The following is a 26,702-nucleotide window of genomic DNA, read 5'->3' as shown; positions in this document are numbered from 1 at the left end:
TGTGCTTTCCGAGCTTCAGTTGTGCTCACAGTCGGTGATGGCTGTTGTTTAGAGATGAAAATGGCGGGATATCTGTCGACAGAATCCTTTCTGTTGAGAGCTTGATTCCGATAACGCATCCTTCGGATGACGGTTCCTCACGCCACTCGGAATCGCTACGGGTCACGACGACCGCGCTCCATGACGCCACAGACCACCGGGAGCAACAGCGGAAGGGAATTAATTAATTATAATCAATTACCCGATTATTACTTCCTTCCCCTTCATCAATTTGGATCACACCCGAGATTGAATGCGAGAATCGGCGCGGCGCAGCGACCGACGCCGACGTCGGTAGGGGGGGCAGCTATTATCCCGTTGGCAGGGGCGGCAGCTGACGTCCCGTCGGTAGGGGCGACATTCATTCGTATTTTTGTGAAAAGAAAGGGAAAACCCAGCGACACGACGGGAGACAAGCTCGCAGGCGGCATTGTACCGAGTCCGAGGCCGATACGAACAACATTTCAACATCACGTTTTTCTCCGCGAGTCCTCTCCCTTGAGCGCTTCGCGTCAGGACGGTCCACGAACTCGTCGGAGGAGGACGAATACAGCAGGAGCATGTCCTTTGGCAGGAAGCCAAAAGTTCCCGTCAATGGCACAGAAGACATGCCTCATAGAGGATTCTGGAATGACAAGGAGAGGAGTCGAAAGTCGGAGAACTCCGCGCGTGGCTCGTGTTCTTAACCTAGCTCTCAACAGGAGCAACATATTGGGAATATCTCTGTCCCAATAGGTTGACACACCCAGGAGACGTCGCCGCGACATCTGCTCCACCAACGGCTCCAAAGGGAGGAAACGAATCCGATCCGTAATTCAAAAATCTCTCGAAGCAGTTTTATCGATGTCTGAACCCTCTTCTGAACTCCGATGTCTATTACGGTGCTCTCTTCCTCTTTCCGTATCTTATCCATTGGAAACAGCCCGGTTTCTCCGATCTTGAAACTTGGGAGTAAATCCTCGAAATCGAAAATCAATCTTCATTCTGCCGAGTGGACCTCCAGCGTACTCGAGTACGTGGTCTGGATTCCTGCTTCCGCTGAGGCCACTCCAGTCGAGCCTGTGATATCAAACGTCTGGCGAGTTTTTCACCGCCTTCCAAAATCGGAGCCGTATCCCGTTCTGCCGGCCCATCCGCCTGCAGCGCGACCTGAGCGAGCGCGAACTCCGTGTCCGAGGACTCTTCACCATGCGTGTTTATTCGCAAGAGCAAGTGATTTTTCGGCTGCTGCGTCCACGTCGCAAGCTGTTCCCGCCAATGAGCTCGGACCAATTTTCTCCTTTAGTGAGCTGGCGGTCCAATGACAGGAGAGTCCCGTGAGACTGCGTTCCGATCCCATAGATCCGAACACTCTATGGCACCTCTCAGTCAGGGAAGCATAGATCCGAGCTCTAGTCGTCCGACTGAGAAGTTCCCCAGTTTGAGATGAGATAATCTCCCTCGCCGAAAATTCTTCAGCGCTGCCGCGAACGGGGTGCGTCGTCTGACGGGAGCAAGGGGCGGACGGCTCAAGTTTCCCAACTGATTTTTCTGCGGGCTCCTTGAGAGTGGTCGACTCGCAGACAAATGAAGCGCTTCCCGCACCCATACGCAGCTCGCGTCGTTTTTTCCTCGGGAGTCCAGAGATCCATCATCCGGATCGATTTGGGCATGGCAATATTCTTTCACGAAGCTCACAGAGCCTGAGTGAGCCGGGGACGCGTACGATACGCAGCGGCTCGGTGCGACTCTGTACTCGGTGAGAGACGAGCAGAACGATGTTTCGATACGAAAGTAGAGTCGATCTGGATATCCTATGCAGGAAGCCTATCCGACACCGGGACAGGTTCCATTCGTAGTGGTCTGCATCCTGTGCAAGCGTTGAGTGGATAGATCAATTATTCATTCGAAGAATTAAATATGAGAGCGTTCGGATTAGGCTCATCAAACTGTGCCTCGTTCGAAATCAGGAGCGCCCCAGGCGCGTAGAACGTGCGGTTCTCCAGAGCCAGGAGCTTTAGTCCTCCTGACTGCAGTTCACCTGGAGGATCCACTCAGAGCGGATGGGACTGTCTTCCATGCTCCTCGGGGAATGCAGGCAATCTTGATCTCATTGTCGGGCTCTGAATAGAATGTGTTTCGATGGACGAGCTTCGGGAGCCAATACCATTATATTCAAGCCGGAGTCTTTGAAATCGTGAACGAGGTGAATAAACGACAAGCAGATATAGCACAAGGACAAACAAACTGGAAGTCGAAGCGACGCGAACGGATGTAGCCGTTCCGATAGGATTACAAATTCAATTACCCAGCGACAGAACAAGCAGAGACGGTCGGTCGCCGAGGTCGGAGCACGGGCACCGAAAAGACATGCCTCAGACGTTTTCCGTGTCGCTCCGTTGTTCTCCGAGCCTAGTGCCTGCCACCTGAACGATCGCTCGCAGCTCCATCCAAGGAAAGCTACCACGATTGGAATCATTCGTTTAGACAGTCGGAAATCCGGGGAAAGTTTCCGCTGGTCCGAACTTCGCTTAACGACTCATCTGACTGAGGAACAGCGTCCGCCTCAACATCTCGGTGATTTCGAGAGCCGTAAGATCGTGGTCAGATCGTGCGATGCGACCTCATCGGAATCCAGCAGTTCCAACAGCCGAAAATACGAGATGCCGTGGAGTCGAATAGTCCGTGGTGAGAGCCGACGGCTATTCCAATTCGTTCCACTGGGGCTGAAACTTACGAGAGCCGTAGAATAACAGTTCTATGGGTGGCCCCAAGGCCTAGACCCCAAGGCCCCAAGGTCTAGACCCCAAGGCCCCAAGACTACTCCGGCAGAGGAATGGACAAGAGCGCAGACATGTACACGCGCACTCCTTTCGCAATCTAAAATTCTTCGTCCCAACCGCGTCAGCCCTCTCGCAGGACGGAGAGCGGAGAGTATTGAGCTCTCCGTCCCTGCCTCGTGCAATCTAATATCGTGTTTTGCCACCACGAGGAAATCCATAAGAGGAGACCCGAATCCAATACATGGCTACTATTTGATTCGTTTCTCCTTTCACCCTCCGCTGATCAAATCCGGGCTGTAAATTTCCTCGCGGAATGACGACCTGTGATATCTCTCTCTTCTTCGCTCCTCTTCTCCGATACGCAACGACCGAGATCCGATAAAGAGTCTGTTTCACTGGCCTCTCCGATGTCCTTCTCTGCGGGCCAGGCGGCCTCGTCGAATATTTATTACACGTCTGCGCGTTGTCGGTCGCCGGACAAAGCCACCGGTCCCAAACGGCACGATCCCTACCGAGCGGGTCGCTGTCAATGAACAATTCGCGCCGCCGGAAAAGAGGACGCAGCTCTTGACGAGATACTTTGGGCCGGGCGAGACGACGGAAAAATCGACGTTCGGAAATGCAGAAGAGCTCTGAGTGATTGTGCGGACTCATAAATCACTTACTCGATGGGGGATTCTAGCGATGAGGAACGCGACGCCGGGAACTTGCTTCGACGTCGGAGTACAGACTCGACCGAATCGGTGAACGAAATGGACCTGCACGACCGGAGACGCGCAGGAACTGTCGCTCATCCAATTCTCGGGGGAAGACCCCGGAGCCCCCCGCAAGGCGGATGCCTGGCGGGAGACTTTTCCCCTTTGCATGGGCAGGAGAACCCCGCGACCGAGCCGTAAGCCGGCTAACGACTCACTCTGGCGAAACTCTTTCTCGGAGCGAAAGCCTAAAGGAAAGTTGGTCTCACTAAACGAGTTTACCACCGCCAGACGCCTAAATAAGAAAGGCAGAAGTAGCAGATGGGTCGGCGCAAGGCAGGAAAGTAGAGGTCCTCGATGTTTGTCTTGGGCCTGCAGGATCAAGCCGGTGACATGCCCGAGAAGCGAAAACTCTCAATTTTCCCGAGCCAGATGCCGACATCTTCACAACGAGCGGCGAAATTCTCCGCAGTCACAGTAATAATAAGGAGCTGGCGGCGCGGCGGCTGCGATGCGGAGACGTCTGCGAGGTCTCCCAGCGCGCATATTGCGACTGCTGCCGCAAAAGACTCTTCTACGGGGGTCTCGAATAGCCCTGTGGGCGCATATTGCGCAGCGCGCGATAGCGCTTCCGGTCTTCAAATCCTCCGCTCAATAATCCGCTGAGAAATTCCCCAGATTTTTTTTCCCCGTGGAAATTAACGCATGTCGCGCATAGAAGGGCGGCGACGCGGCGACTCAGCGGATCCGAGAGCAGATGAAGCGTCGCATTGGAGAGCGCGGAACATGGTTTGTGGGCGACCGTTCCGAGTGGTCCGCAAACTCGCAGAAGTGCTTCCTGTCGCTGGCTCGAGACTCTCAGTCAGTCCGAGTGGTTCGCAGACCCGTTGGCAGCGTTCCGGAACGTAATTTGATGTCACGCCGCCGTCACACACCGGGGTTCAGCCTCACACGTACTCGTTCGACATCTGCTACGGTGTTGCTTGCCGCTGCCCCTCAGACCCGTCCCCGTGCCTCTAAGAGCATCTTCGAGCTCCGTATCGAAGAACAACATTCTACCACAGGTGTTCATGTGCCTTCCATTCGTATTCGCGGAAAATTGAAAACTCGGACACCGGAGCGGAGCTCGCACGCAAATTGTGCGACAGATCCCTCCATGGGTCACGTGGAGCGCTCTGGAACGTCTCGAGAATATTTCAGACGGCCGCAAGTTGAAATCAAGAAGCGGAAAACACCTCTCGACTCGAATCAGAAAAAAAGGTCTCGGCGGCGCCTCTCGCATGCTCAAGAGGGGCGAGCGCCCCGCGAAAATTGTCAGGGAGCAGTTTTCGAGGTTTATTCCGCCCTTTAGGTCGCTGTCGCCGCCCAGCCCATCCAGGCACCGAGGGAGCGTGGTGGTGTCGGAGGACGGCTCCGGCTGCGTGTGAGTGCGAGATCCAATTAGTCTTCCGTGACGCTACTGAACACGATAATAAGCACTGTTCAGGACGGACAGACATGAGATCCCGACCTCAGAGTGAGAGTTTTTGAATTATTAGAAGCTGCGTCAAATACAGCATCACCTCAGGCCCTTGCGCGGCGGAACATCGCAGCCTGAGACTGGACCCGCGTTCTCCCTCTCTCCCGTATGAAGGTTCGCGTCGATGACTTCTAGAAAAACTCGATCCCGAACCTTCGGCTCCCGATGAACAATCAGGGCATTTCTGGTGTATGCTTGAGGGGAGAGATTGATGTGATGAATGAAGCAGGTAGAAAGATCGAATGGAAGAGGGTCATCACAGCTACGAAAACGTTGCGACGGCCCGGAGAGGCACTTAAGAGCCGCTTTAGAGCCGTTGGGAAAGAGAACGTCTGCGACAAGCCTCGTCGCGAGGATGCGAGTAGAATTGGGCAAACTTTCGCGGAGAGAATTCCCCGTCAAAGGGGCGTTTTTTTGTGGAATAGAGCAGCGAAGAAAGAGGCGGAAGACAAAGGCGGCACGGCGACGTCTCTTGAGAATCGGAAAAGGGTTTGCTGCTCCGTCGAGCCGAGAGAAAATTGAGCTCAAAACCTGTCGGACAAGGTCTCTGCTGGCCGGGACGACACCAAGTGTTCGACCAGCGTCCGAAACGCCAGGTGGAGACTACGTTTTCGACATTCCCCTAGAAGGCTCGAGCGCACTCGCCCGTGTCCCGGGGTATAAAGGATAAGCCCGCAGAGCGAGAGATAGGGAAACCGCAAGGAATTTCATGCGTCGCTGCTCGTAACGTTGCAGCGGTCCTGCCTCTCTCATGTTCGTCTGGCCAGCTCGGCGGGAGACCGTTTGGTGTATGTCATCCTTGAATTATTTTCCGAACGCCTTTTTTGTCGCTATGCAAGCGTAGCGTTCTTCATTCCTTCCCAGTCACAGCGATTTTCTGTCGTTTTTCCCCTTGGCTTACTTTCTCATTTTCTATTCAGATGAAGCTCCTCGCATCGCCAAGGCACGCAGAATCCCGATTGAGACGCTCGTTTTTATCGGTATCTCATATAGATTCGCATTGCCTATACAGGAAAGCTCTTTGCGGGCTTGACGATGTAAGCGTGCCCAGGAACGCGGAGGATTAGGAATATCGAGGATGCGCGGAACCTGCGTCGCTGAAGAGTGAGAATTCGGGCTCGGGCCAAATAATTGTTTTTTGGCTCGATCGATTGAGAGCCTCCGCGAAGCTACTCGCTAATCGGCCGGCCTCCCTCGCAAGAATGAAATCGTTGCACGGAGCCATGATTACGCATTATGCTGATAACGCAGCCCGGTCATTTATGCGGGCCGCGACCCCATAATCCCGTCAGGGTCGGAGGTTTTCAGTGAAGACTCTTTCTGAGGGAACCTTTTGCAAAGTGAACGGAGGAACGAGCTCAATTCGAGAGTGGTGCTCATGATCAGTCACAGGACAAATCCCACTGACTCCTCGTCTTTGAGCCTGTCACGTCCTCGTTACGGCTGGTTGGTCCTCGGATTCCCGTCGAGCAGAATTCCGCGAATTCTCGAGGAAGCCTGAGTCACTTTCGCGTGTTTTTCGCTCCGCCGGGAGAGTCTGACTTTGCCGTCATTCGGGAAGCGTTTCTCATGCCCTTTCGACAGCGTTGAGCCGGGTTTGGAGAGATCGAGCTCTAGCCGAGGAGAGTGAGATCCATCGGGCTGGTATCAATGAGCAGGATTACCGCAGAGCGAGGTCGGAAGCGTAGCTTGCTGACGAGCTCATCTCTGAGGGAGACTCGTTCCCGATCCGTTGGATCTCCCGGAAGTGAAGCTCCGGGATAAGTTGTCGCAGAAATGTTTGCCGAGCCGGCTGGCCGCGATTTTTCCCCAATCCGAGGAACGTTGTCGCCTCCGAAGATGCCCCTGATGCGGCATGTTGTCTCATGGCTCATGGAGAGCTCCGAATTAGGACCGAAGCGATATTCAGGAGGTGCCATATCATTTCTTCCCGGCCGGAGAAAAACTCAAGCGGTCCTCTCAAGAGCGTCCACGTAGAGAGCTCTCGAGTATTCTTCACTTACGGCTGAAAAAAGCCATCGGATTCCTTTCGGACGCTTGCCGCTTATCATGCCATGGAGAAAACACCTTCAAACACTAAGCGTCGTCGTTTACACCATTCACGGACCATCCAATCCAGTGTTAGATGGAGACCCCAGAGAGAAAGAAAGGCGTTAGAAGACAGCGGGGCTCAAGGGAGACCGATGAACGTGCGCGACATTCATCAGGGCCACGAGGAGCCGCCTATGTCGCTCGGCTGGACATTCCATTGTATGCATTACGGCTCTATCGCCAGAAACAATGTCTCTGTTCCGGAGATCAGCGCATGAAGCTCCACGTTCCGCAACACGAAGAAGCATTCGAGCTCCATCAATCAGCTTTTTGTACAACTAAGAGAGGGTTAGATCTCGATTTCAATTCGCTTAAGGAAGGAGCTGACGGTTTTCTCGAGGCCTCTCGACGCTTCCAGGGTGCTGGATAAACATCCTGCATCGCTGCACGAAGGATCTGTTCTCGCACGCTCGTGTCAAGAATTGTTGTGTCGGGTACAAATTGAATTGGGTCTGGAACATCAGGGCGTCTCGTTAGACAACGCGGCTCTGAACAGTTCCCTTATCCCACTGTATGGGGTTTCATTCTATTCAATGAAGAAGTTCATCACGACGGTTCTCCGTGAGAGCGCAAGCGGAATTTTTCAGCGGCATTCTCAGCTCGAACCGCGGGTAACTCTGGGCTCGATCGTGATCGTTTGACGGACTAATTAGATCAGCCTGGAGGCTGTTACTAATCCCCTCGGCGAAATCGGATCTCCCGTCTCGCGCGATGGACAATCTGCGAACTGCGGGACGGCGACCTCGGAGTAGATTGGGGCCGCCACGTATGACCACCACCGTATGCAAGGACGAAGATGACCTTTCCAGTCCCCGTGGCCGATTTCTATAGTATACTTCGAGACGTTCTGGAAGGAGTAGGAGACGCAATATGGTGAGACTTGGTTGGGTGAGGATTGGATCGAAGTTATACTCCCGTAATCTCCATCTCGCACCAGCAAGGTCGCGTAGTGATATCTATTTTAGACAAGATATCTGATCCAGAGCCTCTGCGGCTATACTGCTAGTCTAGGGCTCCCTCAAACAGATCTGGGAACTCGGGCCGAACAGATTCACCAAATAAGAACCACCCAGACGAGAGTAAAACAAAGACCCCGGGAATCAGCTCAAGTCCTATGGGATCTGGAGCGACGGAGTAGACACTTATCCCCTATGCCGCGGGAACAGGGTAATCTCCAGCAGGGGAATCCGGGTCTGAACCGGGGAAGCCAGCTTCCGCTTCTCGGAATGCGCCCGCATCATGCTCGACGGCAGTCGAGTTAAGGTTACCCTGGCTACCCTCCGAGAACGTGGACCGAAGGGGGGAGCAAGACTATATGATCTGGTTGCTGATTCAACTCTTCCGAACGAAAACTCGCTTTAGGAGGGACGAAGGAATCGCACTGGGTCCTCGACCGATATATACCCATCTAGAAAAGAAGAGAGTATCAAAATTCTGTTTTTGACGTGAACCACGTCTATAAGGACACTTGTGTAAACACCGTTACGGAAAAGGGAACGGATGTGACGACAGGCACCACCCAGTGAAAAACTCACCTCCACTGCATGGAATACTCATATCTATTATCATTGCCTCCGAAGAACTCTCTCCCCAGGAGGCAAACACCTGCTCAAGAACGATTCCATGACCTCCGCCACTGAAAGACTTCTGTGCCCAAGACGCGCAAGATTTGAAAAGAGCCCAGAGCAGACGACGGCGAGTAACTCCGCATTCGTTCCAGCCCCTCTTCTACATGCTCGAATAACCTTCGAAAACGTCTCTGGCCATATTTATGCTGTTGGAATGAACGACAGTGAAGATGGTGAATCTCTGTCTCCGTCTCCGTTCGACCCCACATCAAACCATACTTCACCCTCATCAATCAAAGAAAGCCCGGAGACTCGTTCCATAAGTACCCCGCGCTCACCACCCCCCCCACCAGAAACCCCACCAGAAAACGATAAATCATATGTCTTACTTTAGCTATCATCGACCGATGCTGACGGTTTTCACCGAAGCCGTCATCCTAAATCTAATCTAATATATAAAGTAAAGTGTTTGTGGCTTTGTTTCTCCTCGATGCGCGTCCAGACCGCTGGACCGATTGTCTGGAAACTTGCGCAGTCTGAGAGTTACAAGGGAAAATGAACGGAAAATTTGACGCAAACACGGGCGGCATGACACGTCCTAAGGAACGGAACAAGGGTCGAGAAAAGGAAAGGGGAAGGGGTGGGAGAGATAATGGGAAGAATTACGGGGAAAAATTGAGATACGGAACGGGAGAGTAAACGAGAGGAAGGATGCAGGAACGGACGGCTCAAGATCAAAAATTTTCCTTTGAATCATGATACCAAGGCTCTCATACGAAAGCCGGAAGGAACGAACGGGAGATGGGACGGGAAAAGAGACGGGGAGGGAGACTGGGGAAGGAACGCGCAAAGGGACGTCTGCAAAGACGGGATGGTAGACGGGGAAATCAATGAATTTGACGCGGATACGGACGGAACAACGACGAAAAATCTACGCTCTATCATTACACCAATAAGTTCATCATCATTCATCATGCTCATCATACACTTCACTCAACCTATTCCATGCGGCAGCAACGCGACGCTGGGCCCGGCTACTTGAATATACAATATACCGATTTGATTAATAATACTGAGACCAGTTCTATTCTTTCTAATCTTCCGTATCCGATTGTCAGATCTACTCGTCCGAACGTGGTTCACGTGGGAATAGGTTTGGTTCCCAACCAAACCCGCCCAAAATTTTTTTTCTGGAAATTTCTGAAATCGAAATGGAGCTGTGAGGAGAGTATCGAATAGCGAGAGGGGAACGAATCTCCTGGGAATAAAGAATGAAGAGTTGCGCTGGTCCCATAGCTGCTCCGCAACCAATTTTAATTGAATGACTTAATTATACGGATATAAGGATCCGGGCTGAAGTTTGCCGTTCATTCACTTTCCGCTCCCCGGTATGCGCAGCCTTCGTTATTCGCCGGAGAAAAAGAAGACGGCCTGGAACATCAGTTGAGAGTGGTCAGATGGGATACGAGCGAACGTCAATATAAAAAAAACTTTTGTGATGCTCAATGGAAGGGGGGATGCTCTCATCTCTTCTGGTCCATGTGATGGTCTATTGTGCCGCCGAGAGTTCCCAGTAGGAGGAGGCCCGCAGAGCGATACGAGAAAGTTCTGATTCTTTCCTGGAACCTTTTCTACCCATCAATGGCCGCAACACTTCCAGCTGCTTTCATTTTTCTTACTGCTTGTGGTGTATTGGAGCCCTGTCTTCTTCTGTATTCCTCACGGTGAGTGAAGTTGCCTGGAGGGACGTCCTCTCCTTTCTCCAACAGAATACGCGGTCTACGCTGCATCGCTTAGCGAACGGGCTCGTCTTGATTCATCGGTCCAGGACACACTCCATTGATTGCGGTGGCGAACACACACTCTGTTGAGCGGGAACTCGAATAATGCTCACCGCGCCCCTTCGCTCAAAGGCCTCAATCACCTCACAACATACCGTTGTGGCCATCTCTGTCTTTCACGGTGCAAGAGGCTCGCAAATCAAGCGGAACTAAAGTCACCTCTTTCAACGCGCAATTTGCGTCGACCGCGTAGGGTTAGCGCCCGTATTTTCTGAATGAGATATCCGACGAGAGGGATTCCGCAAAAAGATTACGGCTTCTATCGCCCCGCAAAGTCCAAAGTCGTCGAGGTTCGGGGCCCAAGCTCGGGTCCGAGGAAGAGATTTCGGGGCGGCCTTGATTCCCCGTGAAGCGGATCCCGCTCGAACGCGCTGCCCGATGCGAGGAACAGTGGGGCGATTCCGACTCCGAAAGGAGGTTGGTCGTGTGCGCTCGCAGTGGACAGTGTCCGGACACGAAGCCCACGATTTAGTCTGCGACGGATTATGCTGAAACAACTTAATTACGAAACAATTGCCGGGAAGAGAGTGGGAAGCCTCGAGGGTTGAATAGCAGTGACACGGCAAGTGCAGTCCTGCGCATCGTGTCGACGAGAACCCGTCCGGCAAGGGCGCAGCAAGTGCCGATCCGCTGAGCTGGATATACCGAAAACGGTTCGCGTACTCTCTACGCGTTGATGGCACCCAGCGTCGGAGCTTTCGACTCGTCGGATCGGATGGCGTACATCGCGAACGCTTAGAGAAAGAGAACACCCATCGAGGCCCCGGTGTGAGGACGCTAATGAGAAAGTTTAAACAGGAATTCTCGAATCCCTCTTTCAAAGGCGGCTTATGTCCGGGAAAGGTTATTCGAACCGATTCGTGGACAAAAACTAGATTGTAGTGCACGAGGAGCGAACATTATTCTCAGGCCAAGGGACGATGGCTCGAGAAAACGGTGTTGATAGAACACAGAAAGTTTTTACTGTGCAGAAAAATCTTCCCGCAAGTTGCCCGGCAAGGCGGGAAAGTCGAGGGGAACGACTCCCTATGAACACACAACGAGTTCCCTTGAGACTGGGCGGGATGGACGTCGGAGAGACGTTTCGCTTGTTGTTTTCACCTAAAGGGAGAATGAGAGCGTACATGTCTCGGAGGAAGCTCATCCATGTCGTCTTCCCTCCACGCCGGATGATGTGCCGACTCAGTAGCGTCACAGTCAGTTTCTTTCGCCCTCTTCGACAAGATTTACATACGCTCTGCTGAATCGAGTGTTAACCCAGTAGGGGAACCCACACGGATGGAAGGGGCCCTACGTGATGTTTACCCAATGGCGTCTTTAGTCTTGTTCAAAAAAGCTAACGTATGTCACCCCATTTCGGGCGAAGGAGAAAGTCCTCAACTGTAGCATTCGAGGTCTGTCAGAATCGGAGCCGAAAATCGGCTCCATCTCCTTGTGACTTAAATAGCTTGAAGTTGCTTTATTCCTCTCGGTCATGCTAGCAAGTGTTACCCAGTAAGGGGTCCGGTTTTGCAGAGCTCCCACATGGGTTGCTATCTATCGTCGTACCGTTCGCGCCCTCTACGGCGGAACGTAATGCATTAATCCGACCGGTGCTCGCGGAGCCTACGTGCTGCGACTTATATCGACAGAAGAGGAAGATTCGAGCTCCCTGCGAGGAAGACTTCTCCACGTCATATCTACTGCTCCGCTGAGATAACAGCGCTGAGAAGAATTCCTTCGAGCTATGCTTATTTATTCCGCCGTTGCATACCTGGGCGCAAGCTCAATGGCTCATGATTCCCACGGAGAGATCCTCTCTGCAACAGGCGGGCCTCTATTCATCAGATTCCGCCACACTTCGTCTCGCTTCCCATACGAATCTGATCCCTAGAGAAGCCTCCCGTCGATGGAAAGACTCTCGAGGAATATAGTTTCGATTCGTACTATTCCCCAGGACCTTGTGATTCGAATGGAGAGTTTCTATGCTCCGACAATGGATCTCTGAATATTTATAGACAAGGACCCACATTCGACTATCAGTCTATCAAATAAACTGCTCAGAACTTATTCGGGACAGCTATACTAGACTCTCCTCCGAGCTGCCGTGACAGCGACTCCTCGGAGAAGCTCGATGTCTTGCCGATCTATAAAAACGTCGTATCATGTGTATGACTTGTTATAGCTTATGCTTGTTGTTATGATTTCCGCTGCGGCAATCATGCGGATCATGAATCGCTTACTGCAATAATTTCTTATTCTCTTCCAGCTCGGATAAGTCGGCGGAAATTGAGTCGGAAAGATTTTGACAAACTCATAGATTCAACGATCCCGAAGAAAAAAGGCAGTACCAAACTATTCCGAGAGCTGAACGATGCAGGAATCATTTCGTACACCGAATATTTGTTCCTGCTGTCTGTGTTGACGAGTGAGTGGATTCTCTGATAGCATGCAATAGTTTGGCACCGGAATAAATCTCATAGCTATCCAGATTCAGCATGTTCGAAAAAAGCCACTAGATCTTGAGTGCCTCCGCTTGCTCGTTTCAGAACCTCATTCCGGATTCAGGATAGCTTTCAACATGTTCGATACGGACGGAAACCAGAGGGTCGACAAGAACGAATTTCTAGTGGTGAGTTTCGTAGAGGGAATACGCGTGTGGGTGGATAACGTTTGTCGACGAAGTTCTGCGGAGCTCCGATGAGTGAACGCTTTTCAAACCTCAAGAACATGAAGATCGATCATCTACCCTCGCCAGTCTGGGAGTTTGGCCGCGTACTGAGGGAGCGGTCTACTCTGTGTGCGGCTCCCCACTAACAGGCAGACATCGAGATAATCACGCGAATCTCCAAGTTCCCGTATCAGTGTCCTAATGTCGCTGTTCCCTTTGCTGTGTCAGCTCTAGTCGATTTCTTACAGCTAATGCGATCCACGCTCGGATGCATGAGCGAGGTTGGATGAGGAAAGCGCCTCTCAGAGTTCTAGGTTGGAGAGTCAATATCTGGATATCCCGCTGGTAGCGAATAAGCACCATTCAATCACATAAAAAAAAATATCAAAATATGGGATCAACGCAGAGAAATCATTCGTCCCGACCGTTCTGACTGAGCTCCCTGTATCGGACCTCCCAGCCACAACGGCTGCTCGCGACGCGACTTGTTCTATGGTGTTTCTGAAATTTCTTGGATTATTCCTCTGAAGGGGAATCAACTTTCACACACGGGTGCCGTTCGAATTGGGGTGCGTGCACGATCCGGTGGTCCATCGGAGGAGAACAGAAGCTCTGTAGACCCACGGATTCGTGCTTCGTTGTCAAAGTTTCACGTATTTCGGAGCGGAGTCATTGGATGTTGACCTGGATACAATTAACGACGTCGCCCCAGACTCCACCCTGAGCTCAGCTCGTCGCTCCTGGCGCACCCATACGTGTTTTTCATCCCGCGACCAGGCCCTCTCGACAGCGCCGGCAAACATTTTTTTCTGAACTCCAGCTCGAGAGAAGGGGACATCTCCAAAGGAAATCCAGAGAAGGGAGAAGAGATAAGAGAGCGCGGTGCCTGCAGGTTCGCCTCTGACTCCGACTCTTGCTTTGAGCTATTACTGCAGGAAGCCACGTGGAAGAAGAGGCCGCGCCGCGTTCAGCAAGTTCATCGCATGTGAGCTACCGATGCATGTATTCAATGAATTCCTTTGGTGCCTCTCTTACCATTGCCAGATCGTGATTTTCGTCAACTTCCACTGATTCATATCCGACGGTCTTCGTCAAAAACAATAATTGGACTTGGTACGAGGGAAACATTTTCCTCTGCTTTGAGTTTTTGCGCATGACTGACATTACGTTCGTCAATCCGAATTTCGGTTACCTAACTTGATTGATCTGGATGCCTCAAGTTACATCTGCGTCAGCTCTCGTTTCGCTTGCGTGAGTGATGTCTCTGAGAACATTTAATTAAGTTAGCTTGTTCTGTAGGTGATGTGGATGCTCGCGATCAAATTCTTTAAGGGGCAGACAAGCCAGCTGATGACAGTGGATCTGAAAAAAGTAAGTCCGGGGACCGTCTTCCACTACCATCGATAGGCTTCGGCAAGAGCCGGTGGGCTTTCTCCTCTTCTCACGCAGACTAGTGAACATATTATTCTAATCTTCTGTCTTTCTGCTGTCTCGTCTGCTTCCTTCTGAGGTAACAGATTTTTCCTGACCGCCTCCTCCACGCATTGTCGACGTTCCCCGCTACTCCGATGCACAAGACGTTGTAACGGACACGCAATAACGGTCTCGTCGTGTGCGGCGATGGAGGAGAAGCAGGCGACACTCAGGCAGGCACAGAATAACACTTAGACACAGTAGCTAAAGTTTTTCCTCATCGACTAGTCGGACTGATTATTATCAGCGATTCCCTCTGCGAGCTGAGCGACAATCACGCGGAGCACCAGGGTTTTTCTCCCCCACATGGAATCGATCCTGATAGGGCAATATTCGAGTGAACTTGGGACGCAACCGTTGAGAGATGCTACTTCTCATTCGCGATGAGAAAGTGTCGCAGAAGCTCTAAGGCGAGGCGGCAAGAGTCAGCAGCCGTTACATCACGTTCTTTCGGAGAATTCCATTCTACAATATAAATTCTTCCGCGACATGCTTGATATGGATCTTTGACTTGGACGAGTCTCGTAATCGACCATCCGAGAGAGAGATCTAGCAGGTTCATCTCAATCGATCATCTAAATCCCATCTATGTGTCTTCACCGTCTGATTGTTCACGGGGATGAGTCCATGGGATAAATATACGATGATTTTTCACGGTTCTTTATTTAGAAGCGAAAACAGACGCAGTTGCGTCAGCGAGCGTGCCGAAGATTCTTGAGAAACTTTCTTCTGTGTCAAGGCTCCCAGCGCTTCCAACGTGTTTAATTGTGGTCATAGTGATGGCATCCAGGGTTAGCTTAGTCGGTACTTCGCCTTGACAGTGGGAATTATTTTCTATTTTCATTTCGTTCCGTCCGGCCGACAAGTTCTGATTTCTCATGACGATACGCGATTGATGTCGACGACGAGACGTGGATCCTCACGATCTGTTTCTCATTACGTAACGTTCCAATTAAATCTCTTGTGAGCTGAACTGCCGCCGGAATCGAATATTCGGATATCCTTCGCGGCTCGTGAATTCAATCGGAAACTTTGAAATTATGTAGTGTTTCAAAATTTTCGAAATATATTCGCTGACAATGCTCGATCGATATGGGCGTCCGAACTTTTCGAAAAATTCGCGTCCTGCGCTTTTTTCAGCCTCGGACACCGGTGTCATAGGTAATTTGAGAGACCATGAGCCGGTGCCGTTCCCGAGCATTCTGAGCGGGTCGAACGCTCTCGAAAAAGTCTCCACATACCATCCCATCCCCTCTCCTGCGAAAGCCATAAACTGAGTCATAGAAGTTCGTCGATTCGAGCCGAAAGCTCTCGATGAGAGGGAGACGATGAGTTTTATCGACTTCATCGTTTATTTCCTTAGCTGCCACGAAAGCTCGAAGGCTAATCGTCTGGCAAGGTGGCTGACTAGCTGATGGACAAGCTGTCTGAATATGACGCAAGAGTCAGTGGACTTACGTCAAGCATTCTCTGTGGATATGGAAGCAGCCGGCTCATTTTTTGACGTTGTCCAGCTCCCAAATCCCCTGACCGCCCACCCCTGTGTTTAGCATTGGCCGTGAGACCCCCTCACTTGGAGATCTGCCAGAACCGATGTCAACAGAGCCGAAGTCCACCGGTGCGTGGCAGACCGCTGTCGAGAAGGACTCCGCTATCATATCATTCATCGCGTCATGGTGAAGCCAAGGGAAGGAAACTTCTTTCTTCTGTCGGCTCATTTTTTCAGAGTCGAGGGTCGACGACACAGCTCCATCCGATGTTTCCGAAAATACTCCGCAGCAGACGTTGTCGGAGTACCTCCGAGGTGGATGGAAGTATCGCGAGTGGAATTCAATTCCTGCACACATCACAAGACAGACTGCTTGTGCTCGAGAGAATTCGACGAATCCGAAGCTCGGATTTCCGTGAGCAACACAATTATTGATGATCAAGGAGTCGACCCAGTCATGAAGTGTCCTTACGGGCGCAAATTATGTAAGAAATACGTCAGCTCCGCTAATAGAGTGCTAATCATAATCCACAAACACTGGAAGCATCCTGAAGCGAGCGAAGATAGGGCAATCGGACTGAGTCTATTGAGAGCATCGGAGGGTTCCGGGAGTAGTTTCCATTTTCCTTCTCGAGGGGTGAATGGTCGAGGCGCGTCGGATCCTCCAGAAGTCAGTCGAATTCTAAAGGAACTGGGAGGGCGGGGGGTGGCAGAAAATTCTCCTCTCGAGCCCATCCTCATGGGCCGCATGCTCTGGGGCCGCGAGCTCTTCCATGGAAAGTGATGCATGCCTGCTAACCACAAGAACTTGGGGTACCTCGAGTGGGAATCATCTCGGCCCTTCCCCTCAGTGTGAGAATATTCTTGTGAACTTGAAAACTCTGTCACTGACCAAAAGATCGTTTTTCTTAGGACCGACGCCAGTTTCTTGGCGCCACGCCGTTTCTGTACGGGAGCATCCCTCTCGGTCCAACGGATTCACACTACTAGAAGCCAGTCGAAGGGATGGCTGAGGCAAGAGCGAGGACCGGAGGGATTGGTCATGAGGACTTTCTCGATGGCGTAAATGGAGACGAAATTGACAAGAGCGGAAAAATCAACTTCCGAAAATTTGATTGCTAAGCGGCATTCTTCTTCTCCCTTATCGGGAAACACTTCGGAATCAAACGGGTTGTCACGCCATTGTGCAGTCGTGAGTGTGTGAACAGATTCGAATGAGAATGGGAATCAAAATTCAAGGATAAACGCACACGTCCCATTCTCTCATCGGGCCGCGATTGCGAAGAAGTCGAATTGAAAATACCTTGAGAATTGGCTCTCCTCCTCCCTCTGCTCGAACCTCATTATTGTCATCGAGAGGCGACGTCGATCGGTTTTTCTCATCACCGAGTTTTAGCCGCGGCTTTCTGTTGGAAATGCAGCAATCCAGTTGTCTGAATGAGATCCTTGCGATATCGAAACTAAATGAACGAGTGACTGGTTGGCCGGAAGGCGGCTATACTGCATGTTACGAGATCCTAGGACGCTCGAGCAACGCGCTGGAAGTTGCCCTCTGATCTTTCAGAGCTCCATTCCCATGAATGATGGGCTGCTAAGCGATTGCTTTAGTACGCCCGAGTGACTCGATATACGCAAGTGCTATTATCCGTATTCTTCCAGCGAACCCACACCCCAATGATTCATTGATCTGATTCATACTCAGCGATGGACAGCTCCTTGTGAGGAGTTGATTTCTTCGAGGTGGATCACCCGCTGGAAATCGGAGATTTCGGCATTGATGCCTGGTCTCTGTGGCGTCTCCTGAGGGTCTGTTTGCGATAAGTACCCTCCCCTGAGATGAGGGGTTTCTGTTCATTTAACGATTCATTTGATATGCCGGAGCCCAAGGCGAAAGCACGCCATGCAGTCGCACCTTCAGACACGAAGTCACGCCACGTCGACGTTTAGCACCGTCCACGTGAAGATGACAACTTTGACACGTGACATGCGCTGATCTGCAGATCCGCGCGGCTGGATTTCGAAACATTAAATCGGGTTGAGGGTTGTTCCAGCCGCGGATACCACCGCTGCGACTGCATCCGATGCCGCCAATCCGTTCCTTGGAGCGAACTGGATCGACAGACACTCGAAAGAAATGAGTGAGTGAAGGATTGCGGGCGAGTTCATGATCGCCGACGGTGGACTCTCATTACGAAACGGAACATCGGTTTTTCGATCCTTTGTTGTTTGAAGTCGTCGAACGCGGCAGTGGATTACTTCAAATAACCCGAGAGTACGTCAAAGGATAACCGGCGCACTGTTCGACAGCCTTTTGGACGGATATTCAGTCAATCGGTCGTCAGTGTGTCAGTCAGCCATTCCATCAAACAGTAAAACCGTCAGGCGGCGAATCGTTTCACGGAAAATCTGTGCGAAGCTGTACGCCGTGCGCCGACTCGGAAGGCTCACGTTCGGTCTCTCGTCCGTTTTTATGCTTTCATTTCTTCTGACGAAACCGCAAATAAAGTTAACGATCGCAAGTTCCAAGTCACCGCCCCTCCATCAAAGTATAGACTGAAAAAAACGTCGGTTCTGACCAGCCCCCAGAATTACGTTTCCAAGCGATCCATGACATCTGTTACGTAAAGCGAAAGCACCCATCAACGAGCCTAATGGAGGCACCTATAATTTGGAAAGTAAATTTTTATATTCTTGAGATCAGCAAGCGTTGGATTTACCAGGTGAGGAACCGGTATTTGTGATTACTCGCGACCGCAAGAGGGGGGGGGGGGCTATCATGCGGCAGGATCAGATTCGGTCCCTCGAAGAATGCAGCCAGCTCGCGTGTCCATCTCCGACACTTTCCACCTTGGTCACTGATACGATGGAGGCGCCCTGTCCCGGGGAAATGCGAAAGAAAATCAGAGGAGGAACGTCAACAACTTTCTTCTGCCGGCACAGTTCCCCTTTTGGCTCTTATCGGAGAAGAAGAAACGTTCTGTTGCTCCGTGGGCTATAAAGAAACGATGACAAAGGCGATCGAAACCAGAGGACCTGTTCCGTAGCTAACAGCGGTCGTAGCTCGAGAAACTTTCCTTCCCGAGTTCTGACCGGAGAGCCCACGGACACGAGCAGGAGATGACAACAACGGACACATCGATGAAGAGGATTTCTCAATCAGCTGAGCCAGCGGAGAAGAAGAAACCATCCAAATACATAACACGTCAAGGAGCGCTTTTGACGATGTTCAAAGTCACAGCACTGGCTCAAACCACTCTTCAGGTCCGACTATCTGTTTTGTCAGCTGCTCGTCTACCCTAACGTCCTTTGCCTGGCCTCTGCCGATCCATCGATGGATCGGTCTGTCCGTTCGTCCGTGTTCCCGTGCTTCAGTCTACGGATATGTGTATTTGTGCGGCTGACGAACTGGTTGGTCGAGCGCGGGGGCAGGCGGACGGGCGGCAGCCGATAGGTAGCTAGGTATAGAAAGCCTCTCTGCTGAAAAAGACCTCGAACTTCGAACTGTTATGCCATTTACCGTCGTCGTCCGTTTTTCGTTCGTCTTTCAATTGAAAACAAGCGACCGAGCAAAGGGCCGCAACGTGTCAGCGGGGTCAACTTGCCCAAGACGTTCGATCCGAAACCAGCGACCGACCAGATAGGAAGATCGGCCCTCCACTCAGCAGCAAGCGAGCGAGCGAAGCACCATTGGTGCTGTCCAAGATACGGGAGCCGCTTTACTGCTTCGGCTGCTTTTCCCGGCTTTTGCAAAATCATCGCTTCAGTCTCCCGTAGGTCCCGAGCTACCTCCTTCGATACTGACGTGAGCCCGTGACTTTTCAGAGGCGAAGCTTCGCATTCCAATGAATTTGAATCCATCCAGTGAAAACTTTCTTCCGGAGCCTTGAGCCGGGCCGTCGCTTCCAGAGCACGATTTTTCCTCGAGATAAGGGACATGACGTCAAATTGGCGGAGGTGGTCGGTCTTTCCTTTTGTCAACTCAGAAGAAAGCTTGTCGCCGTGGTATCTCGCTCCTGGGCCGCATTCCTGAGGAGGCTCGAGAGGTTCTCGGCTTCAATTGCCAACGAGAGGATTCGAGGTATTCGCAGAATGTCACCTTAATGGATGACCTTGACTCACTGACTGACTGAGTGGGTGAGCCACGTACAAGAGCAGCCGTTGATGGATGAGATTGGATCATCGGGAAAAAAAGTTGAGAAACTAGCCGATAATTTCATGGTTTCGAAAAAATGAGCACGGTCCGAGGCTCGCTCGGAATTGCTCGGCGTCATTCTGATGCAACTTCTTCCGATAGCCGAGACGTCATAGATCGGGCCTTTGTGGGAAAAAAATCTCTCTTTGAGGATATTCCCAACTCCATGCATTTCCCACGCCATGATCGGTGTTCTGGCTGAGTCATTGAGCCCGAATAATCTCTAGAATGTCGCTCGTCTTGTAGAGGGCTCCGACCAGACCGTGGACGGTGAAGCGATAGCGTGACCGACGAGAGGAGGAGGTAACCTTCTGCGTTACTCAACATGAAATTCAATCACAAGCGAACTTCCGTTAGCTATCTGTCTGCTATCCGGAGTTGAATTCGGTACATCACCGCCGCCGTTAGCGCTATCGCTTGGCGAAAGCGGATTCACTCACGATTTCGTTTGTACGGATTTCTTCGATATTATCGGTGCCGCCGCGGTCCTGGATTTGCGCGTCGTCGCACCTCGTTGCGTAGAAATTACTGGAAATTTTCGAATTGTATCAATCATCGCGCCAACGACGCTCCAATGGATCACGCGGTGTTTTCCTACGAGGTGTGTCAATCTTGTGGACCAGGTATTTACACTGTGTTCCCGTCGATCAACCGGTCTGCCCGACTGTCCGTCGATCCGTCTGTCCGACTGTCGCTCGCTCGCTGTGTGCGTGTGTCTGTCCGTCCGACCGTCTGAGAACGGTCGACTGACGTTCGTCCCCAGAACACTCGTCCCGCGGTAGATCCCTCGCGGAGTCGCTGCGATGATACGACCGACGGAAAGAGCGCGGTCCCAGTGATTTGGCTCCAGATTTGTGGCCGTCATTCCATTGACGGGGTCACTAGCAGAGTTTATTGGGCGTAGAGGCAACGACTTAGCGGACGGCGTCTCTGGAGAAAGTTTCTTTCTGATCGAGCGCACGATTTGTTGTCATGTCGTTCTCGACATGACGTAACGGCTTTTTTCTTATGTGTGTGTGTTTTTTCCACCGAACAACGAGCTAGCTATGCTCTGTTGGACAGGTTCGTCGGTCATCACTCGTTTGACTCTCCGGTCTGTCCTTCTAGCCGTCGGTCTGTCCGTCTCGGCAGCTTTTTAAATCGTTTCCAAACTATGGAAAGCTAAAATGTCATCCGATGGCGAGGCGAATGTCGGCAAGCCAAGCAAACAGGCAAAACGCAAACCAGTCAGGACTGTCCCACGCATCCACAGATTCGGTTGGTGTCGGTTTACTTCACCCACTTATCGGTTCACTCACTTACTCCCTTCACTCAAAAGCAGTGATGGACACTTGAATGAATCAAGCGACGACGAGGTTCGTCCGACCGATTTGGACAAATTCGCATCTATTCCGCTCTCAGCTCGGCCACTTGCCTCCGCTGTCGCAGCCCTTGTCAATGGTGTTGGCGATGCTGTTGTTGTTTCCGCTGCTGCCCTTGCTTCGGAAATTTTCAAATTCACCTCGATGGTCCGCGTGACGTTTGCAAAATTTCTAGAAATTTTAGCTCATTTTCGCCCAATTGTGCCATTGCTGGCTGGGACACGGTATTCTTGCACGTGTCTCTGACGTGGCGACGGAGGAATCCAAATAAACTTCAAAGGTGCGCTTGAGATTCAACGAACTCGCTGAAACGGAGTCAAGGTCCAGCTCGGTGTGTTACAGGCGTTATCCAATGAACTTCCGTTGGGGTCCAGTGGTGCGAGTTTCAGGATTCTGCCGGATTTCTGGCCATGGGGGACCGATGAACGGCTGGAAGAACACTTCCGTCAATTTGCTTGTTCAGCATCATGCGGGGATCCAGCAGGGAAGCTAGTGATGATGAACTTCGATAGCAACTTTTACGCAATGGGGTCGAGCCCATCGGGAGGGGCATTCGAGGCAAGGATTCCACTCGAGTGGAAGGAATCCATCGAAAATTGATGGAAGCAGTATCGGCGCTCAAAGTAATGGTTTGGCAAACTGAAGGAACGATACGATCTCATTGTGTCGTTGCAATGAGTCCAAAGCATTTGAAATTCACGCGGTACCGCCGCCATCACCCCTGATTTTATCGTTGACCTGAATTCTATCAGCATCCGCTGCGTACGTGGTTACGTTGTACGTACGTCGAGTGTTGTCAACGACGGATACGACAGTCCTAGGCTTCCGACTGCGTCGCGGTCCCCTGCGTCTTCGCAGGCGGAACGGTAGTCTAAGTACGTGAATCGCCGTATGTGGGCGCAGTGCGCAGGCTCCAGAGCTCTGAGCCATGCGGCTGAATCGGGCGTGCGCGGCCAGGGGAACGGGCGGGAAAGATTCGTCAGAATCACTTACGGAGAGTTCTGTCCCGCAGAGGACATGCGCTCGACGACGCTACAGCCGGAGATTATCTAGCTGTCGTGCCGCAAGCGGTGTATCCGGAAGGTTTATGGTTATTTTATGGCTTATGGTTATTTGTGATCCTCGTTCATGTCCTTACTTCTCTCGTTCGCTTCAAACTTCATCATCATTATCCTGATCATTATCATCAGCACCATCAGGCGCGGCGGCTGCAACAGCTTCGACTCGGCCGTGTGTCGAGGCTTTTAATCTGTGACGAAACTGTCACACGACTCAGTTGGTACGGTACGGATCGTTGTTTCTCGCAGCTGAAGCAAGAACCTTTGTTCCAATATATCATCGCCGGGGCTATTGTTGACGCTCATGTTTTTGGTTAATGTTTGACACTCGATGTTGTCGGTCAACTTCCAAGGTCTTCCCGCGGTACGCTAACGATTCCTAAAATTCTCACGTCGACCGACGAATCAAAAAAACTCAGTGGGGGATCCCGGCGGCGGCGTGGACGGGCCGGCGGGCCAGGCGATCTTTCGCCAACCGGACTGATGGAACTCGGAACGGTCGTCATCGGATGATTGATTGTCTCCGTCAAGCATACCGTACAAGTAGTGTCAAGCGTCTTTTGTTCGCCTCATCGAACGGGAGGGCGCCGGACTGCAGAAGTTGCGATTCACAACTCGGGCCGGGAGACTGATCATCCTGTGAGGCATAGGCGCTCGGCGAGTCCACCTCCATACGGAATCCAATTGAACGAGATGTCCATGACGAGGAAACAGATGAGAGATCCACATGAAAGGGACTCTGGCCGAAATGTACTCCGGGACGGGCTCACTCAACGAATGGAGTAATTAAGCCATTCTGCTATGTTCGAGCTGGGAGCACGCAGAGAAGAGCTTTGTCCACTCCAATCTAACGAGCTCGTACGTCACGCAAGGTTATTCATGGCTGGCGTCCTTTTATGACTGTTCCCTCATTTGTCTAGCCACCCATATTTCTGGCTGGGGCAGTTAACGTCCTCGTAACATAGGGCTAATCCGTCGAAGCTCCCGAGTTGTCCCTAGAGCCTGAGAGTAGGTAGTTCCAAAGGAGCCTGGCGGACTAGCGACTCGGCACCTCGACTGAGAGCTCGCTGAGGCGGGATGGCTGGCTGAAGATGCACAGGTGCGGATTCTCCCTGAGGAATATCCGGCCATCGATGCGGGAGGCCGGGCGACCGCACACTGGCGGCGTGAGGTAGCCCTTGATTCTCGCTTAGAGTTCGGAGCTCGTCGAAGCCGGTCGAGCTCTGACGGAGAAAAGATCTGCGAGAGATGACCCGTGAGGGTCGCGTCGGATGGACCATCCCCCATGCTACGTCTGGAACTCTTCCTTAGTTAGTTGATACCATGATTCCAGAACTACTGGGGGTATTGAAACGCGAAAGAACGAGCACTTTCTCAGATGAAAGATTTAGGTAACGCCATCGGGGAACAATTTCATCGGCTCCCAGGATAAATCCATCCATCCGTCCATCCATCCTCGCAGAAAGCAATACTGAGGAGCCGGAGTCGGCGAGGCGGTCGGATACGCCGAGCAGTTTCTCGGGTATCGTTCCGAGAAGCTCTCAGTCCATCACTTCGGAAATCCCTCGCGAGCCCGTCAGTTAGATGGAAACTACCTAATTCGGAAATGGCCGCAAGCTCCATCTGAGCGCGCCACCTGCATCGGACAGACAGCTGAACGCAGCTGGCTCTGACACATTGGCTCCGGAGGAGCCACTCCTAGCTCCGTTCCAAAATACAGCTCGTAAGCTCGAAAGCATCCGGATGGGATACCCGCGTTTCGAATGCTCCCCACCGATACTCTCGTGTGTGCGTTTTGCCGTGGCCTCGTCAAAGTTCGCTTGACATAAGATTCCGTTCCCGAATACTTCGCATGGCCGTTCGGATTCTGCGGGGATCCCGCTTCTCCGAAATTCGGAGCCGCAGGATTTTCTGCGATGAAGGCAAGGGGACGATCGGAGCGATTTCGACTATCTTTTAGATCACCAATCAACTCAAAGAGCTCAAGCGTGAGCGTTCAGAGATTGCCGTTGGTCCGATCCCAAGAGTGATCTTGGTTCATGGTCGTCGTTTCTATCTCCACCGACATTCTCGTTCTTGCCCTCCGTGCTCGATTCGAATCGAATCCATTCGATCCCTCATCAGTGAGAGAGCACAAAAGATAAAAGTCATTACTTGAATTTGATACTGTCGGTCGCTAGAATAGCCGTAGGAAAATCAGGTATGACGTTAGTCGATGAGCCTCAGGCTCCGGAAGATCCCATGTTCAGCAGCCATGACCTTAAGCCCTGAATGGTTTACGATGTCGTCGATCCTTCGTTATTTCAATCATCTGTGTCCCACTTTTACATCGATTCTCTGTAGCCGTTGTTCGTGGTACTCTCGCTGCCGCTCAAGCTAACGTCCACCTAATCGTCTTCTTCTTTATCCATATTACATAAATTGCGGCTGCTGCTGCCGCCACCATTCCCGCTATCACAGCTACCATTCGAAAGCATCCGTTTTGACCCCCGACATGACCCGGCAGAGGAAAGGTGGTCATCCATGTATCGATAGCAGTCCATGAGCAGCTGGATCAAATCTGGAAGTCGCTCGGCTGGGGACGAATAATTCGATCGCCGAGGGAACGGCCCTCGGAAGGCTCAGGGAGAAAGCTCGGAGGAAATCCGAGAGTCTTCGCGTGGTGAATTCATGCCCAGAAGGGAGCTGTCGGGCGTCGCATTCGCTCTTTCGGGAAGTTCACGAAGTCGTCCGTTATGAGCTTCTGAACGTGACCGACAAGGGGGATTCGCCCAGAAGTAAATTCATGAAAATCATCCCCGAATCCGACATCTGAGTTCTCTTCGAACGTCGGCATTCGGTCATTCTTCGATCGTCTCGGAGCTCAGGCTTCCTTCCGATCAGAGCTCGATTAGGAAATTTCGGAGCGGTACGAATGCGCGCGGGATTTGTACACATGGAGTTCAAGCGTGCTCAAATCGCAGACAATGGTTCGAAAGGGTGGTTACGGTCAAATTCAGTAGAGCTATAAATCGACGGAAACTGGCGCGGCGGCCAATGGTCCGCAGCGACTCGTCTCCGTATCAAACAAATAGGACTTGGCCAACGTCCTTGACCCTGGACGCGCCCGCGACTATGCGCGCAAGTGAAGTAGAGAAAAAAGAGCGGTTGATGCCAACGACTGATCCAGTCAGTCAGTCACTCAGTCAGTCAGTCGGGTCGGTCAGCCGGCAAACTGTTGTTCGATTGATGTGACCCTCAAACGATTGCAGCGTTGAAGAAGCCCCGCCATAAGATAGTGACGGCGGCTGTACGTGGAAAGGAGGCCCGGAGTTTTGACAAATGTTTGGTCGATGGGTAGCAGCGGCGGCAGCGGGAACGGGATCGGCGGGGCTTAGCAAGACGCGGCGGGGTTGTCTCTTCGGAATCGCCGCCGCTGCTGCTGTTTCTGCTGCGAGGAGGAATATCGAAGAAGGAGAAAGTTCGTCGGTGGCTGCTCACAGTGAAAGTGCGCCTGGTCGATAAAAAGAGGGGTTCGGCACCGTCACAATCAGTGTCTGTCCGCGTCTTGTCAAGAACCGTCGTCATGAACAAGTTTCTTCTAGTGGCCCTCGTGGCTGTGTTCGTTCTCGTCCTGGTCTCTCAGGAGGCTTCAGCCGACAAGCACAAGATCATCAAGAAGATCGTCCTGAAAAAAGTGTTCAAAACCCTCAAGAAGGCCAAATTCATTCCTATTGTCGTGCCGTTCCATCTATCGAAAATGCAGAACCAAGGCTGGGACCAAGGAGGCTGGGAGGGCGGCCAGGAAAAATACCACGTCCAGGAGCTCGGTGGAGGCCACGGTGGAGGCGGATGGGAAGGAGGATGGTAATCGGTTCCCGGAGAGCCGACTACTCGCTCACGCAAGCGTCCGGTAGACAACGACCGAGCTAATCTCGAGCGAGCGGATTTTCATCGCCTTTAGTTCTTCATCGACATCACCCTC

At 51.9% G+C, this 26,702-nt stretch overlaps 1 protein-coding gene across 1 annotated transcript in view; it reads left to right on the top strand.

The window, feature by feature from the left end:
* The window catches only part of MICU3 (Mitochondrial calcium uptake 3), a 128,727-nt gene that overhangs the window by 15,836 nt on the left and 86,189 nt on the right, over positions 1-26,702 (top strand). Inside the window, exons 3-5 of the mRNA XM_029111832.1 lie at positions 12,764-12,922; positions 13,044-13,165; positions 14,465-14,536. Coding sequence (XP_028967665.1) covers positions 12,764-12,922; positions 13,044-13,165; positions 14,465-14,536 — 353 coding nt within the window. The remainder of the gene's footprint in view (positions 1-12,763; positions 12,923-13,043; positions 13,166-14,464; positions 14,537-26,702) is intronic.

Source organism: Galendromus occidentalis, unplaced genomic scaffold (genome assembly GCF_000255335.2).
Source record: "Galendromus occidentalis unplaced genomic scaffold, Mocc_1.1 scf7180000077471, whole genome shotgun sequence".
In the NCBI taxonomy this organism is placed as follows: domain Eukaryota; kingdom Metazoa; phylum Arthropoda; class Arachnida; order Mesostigmata; family Phytoseiidae; genus Galendromus; species Galendromus occidentalis.
This window is presented reverse-complemented; position numbering and strand designations above follow the sequence as displayed.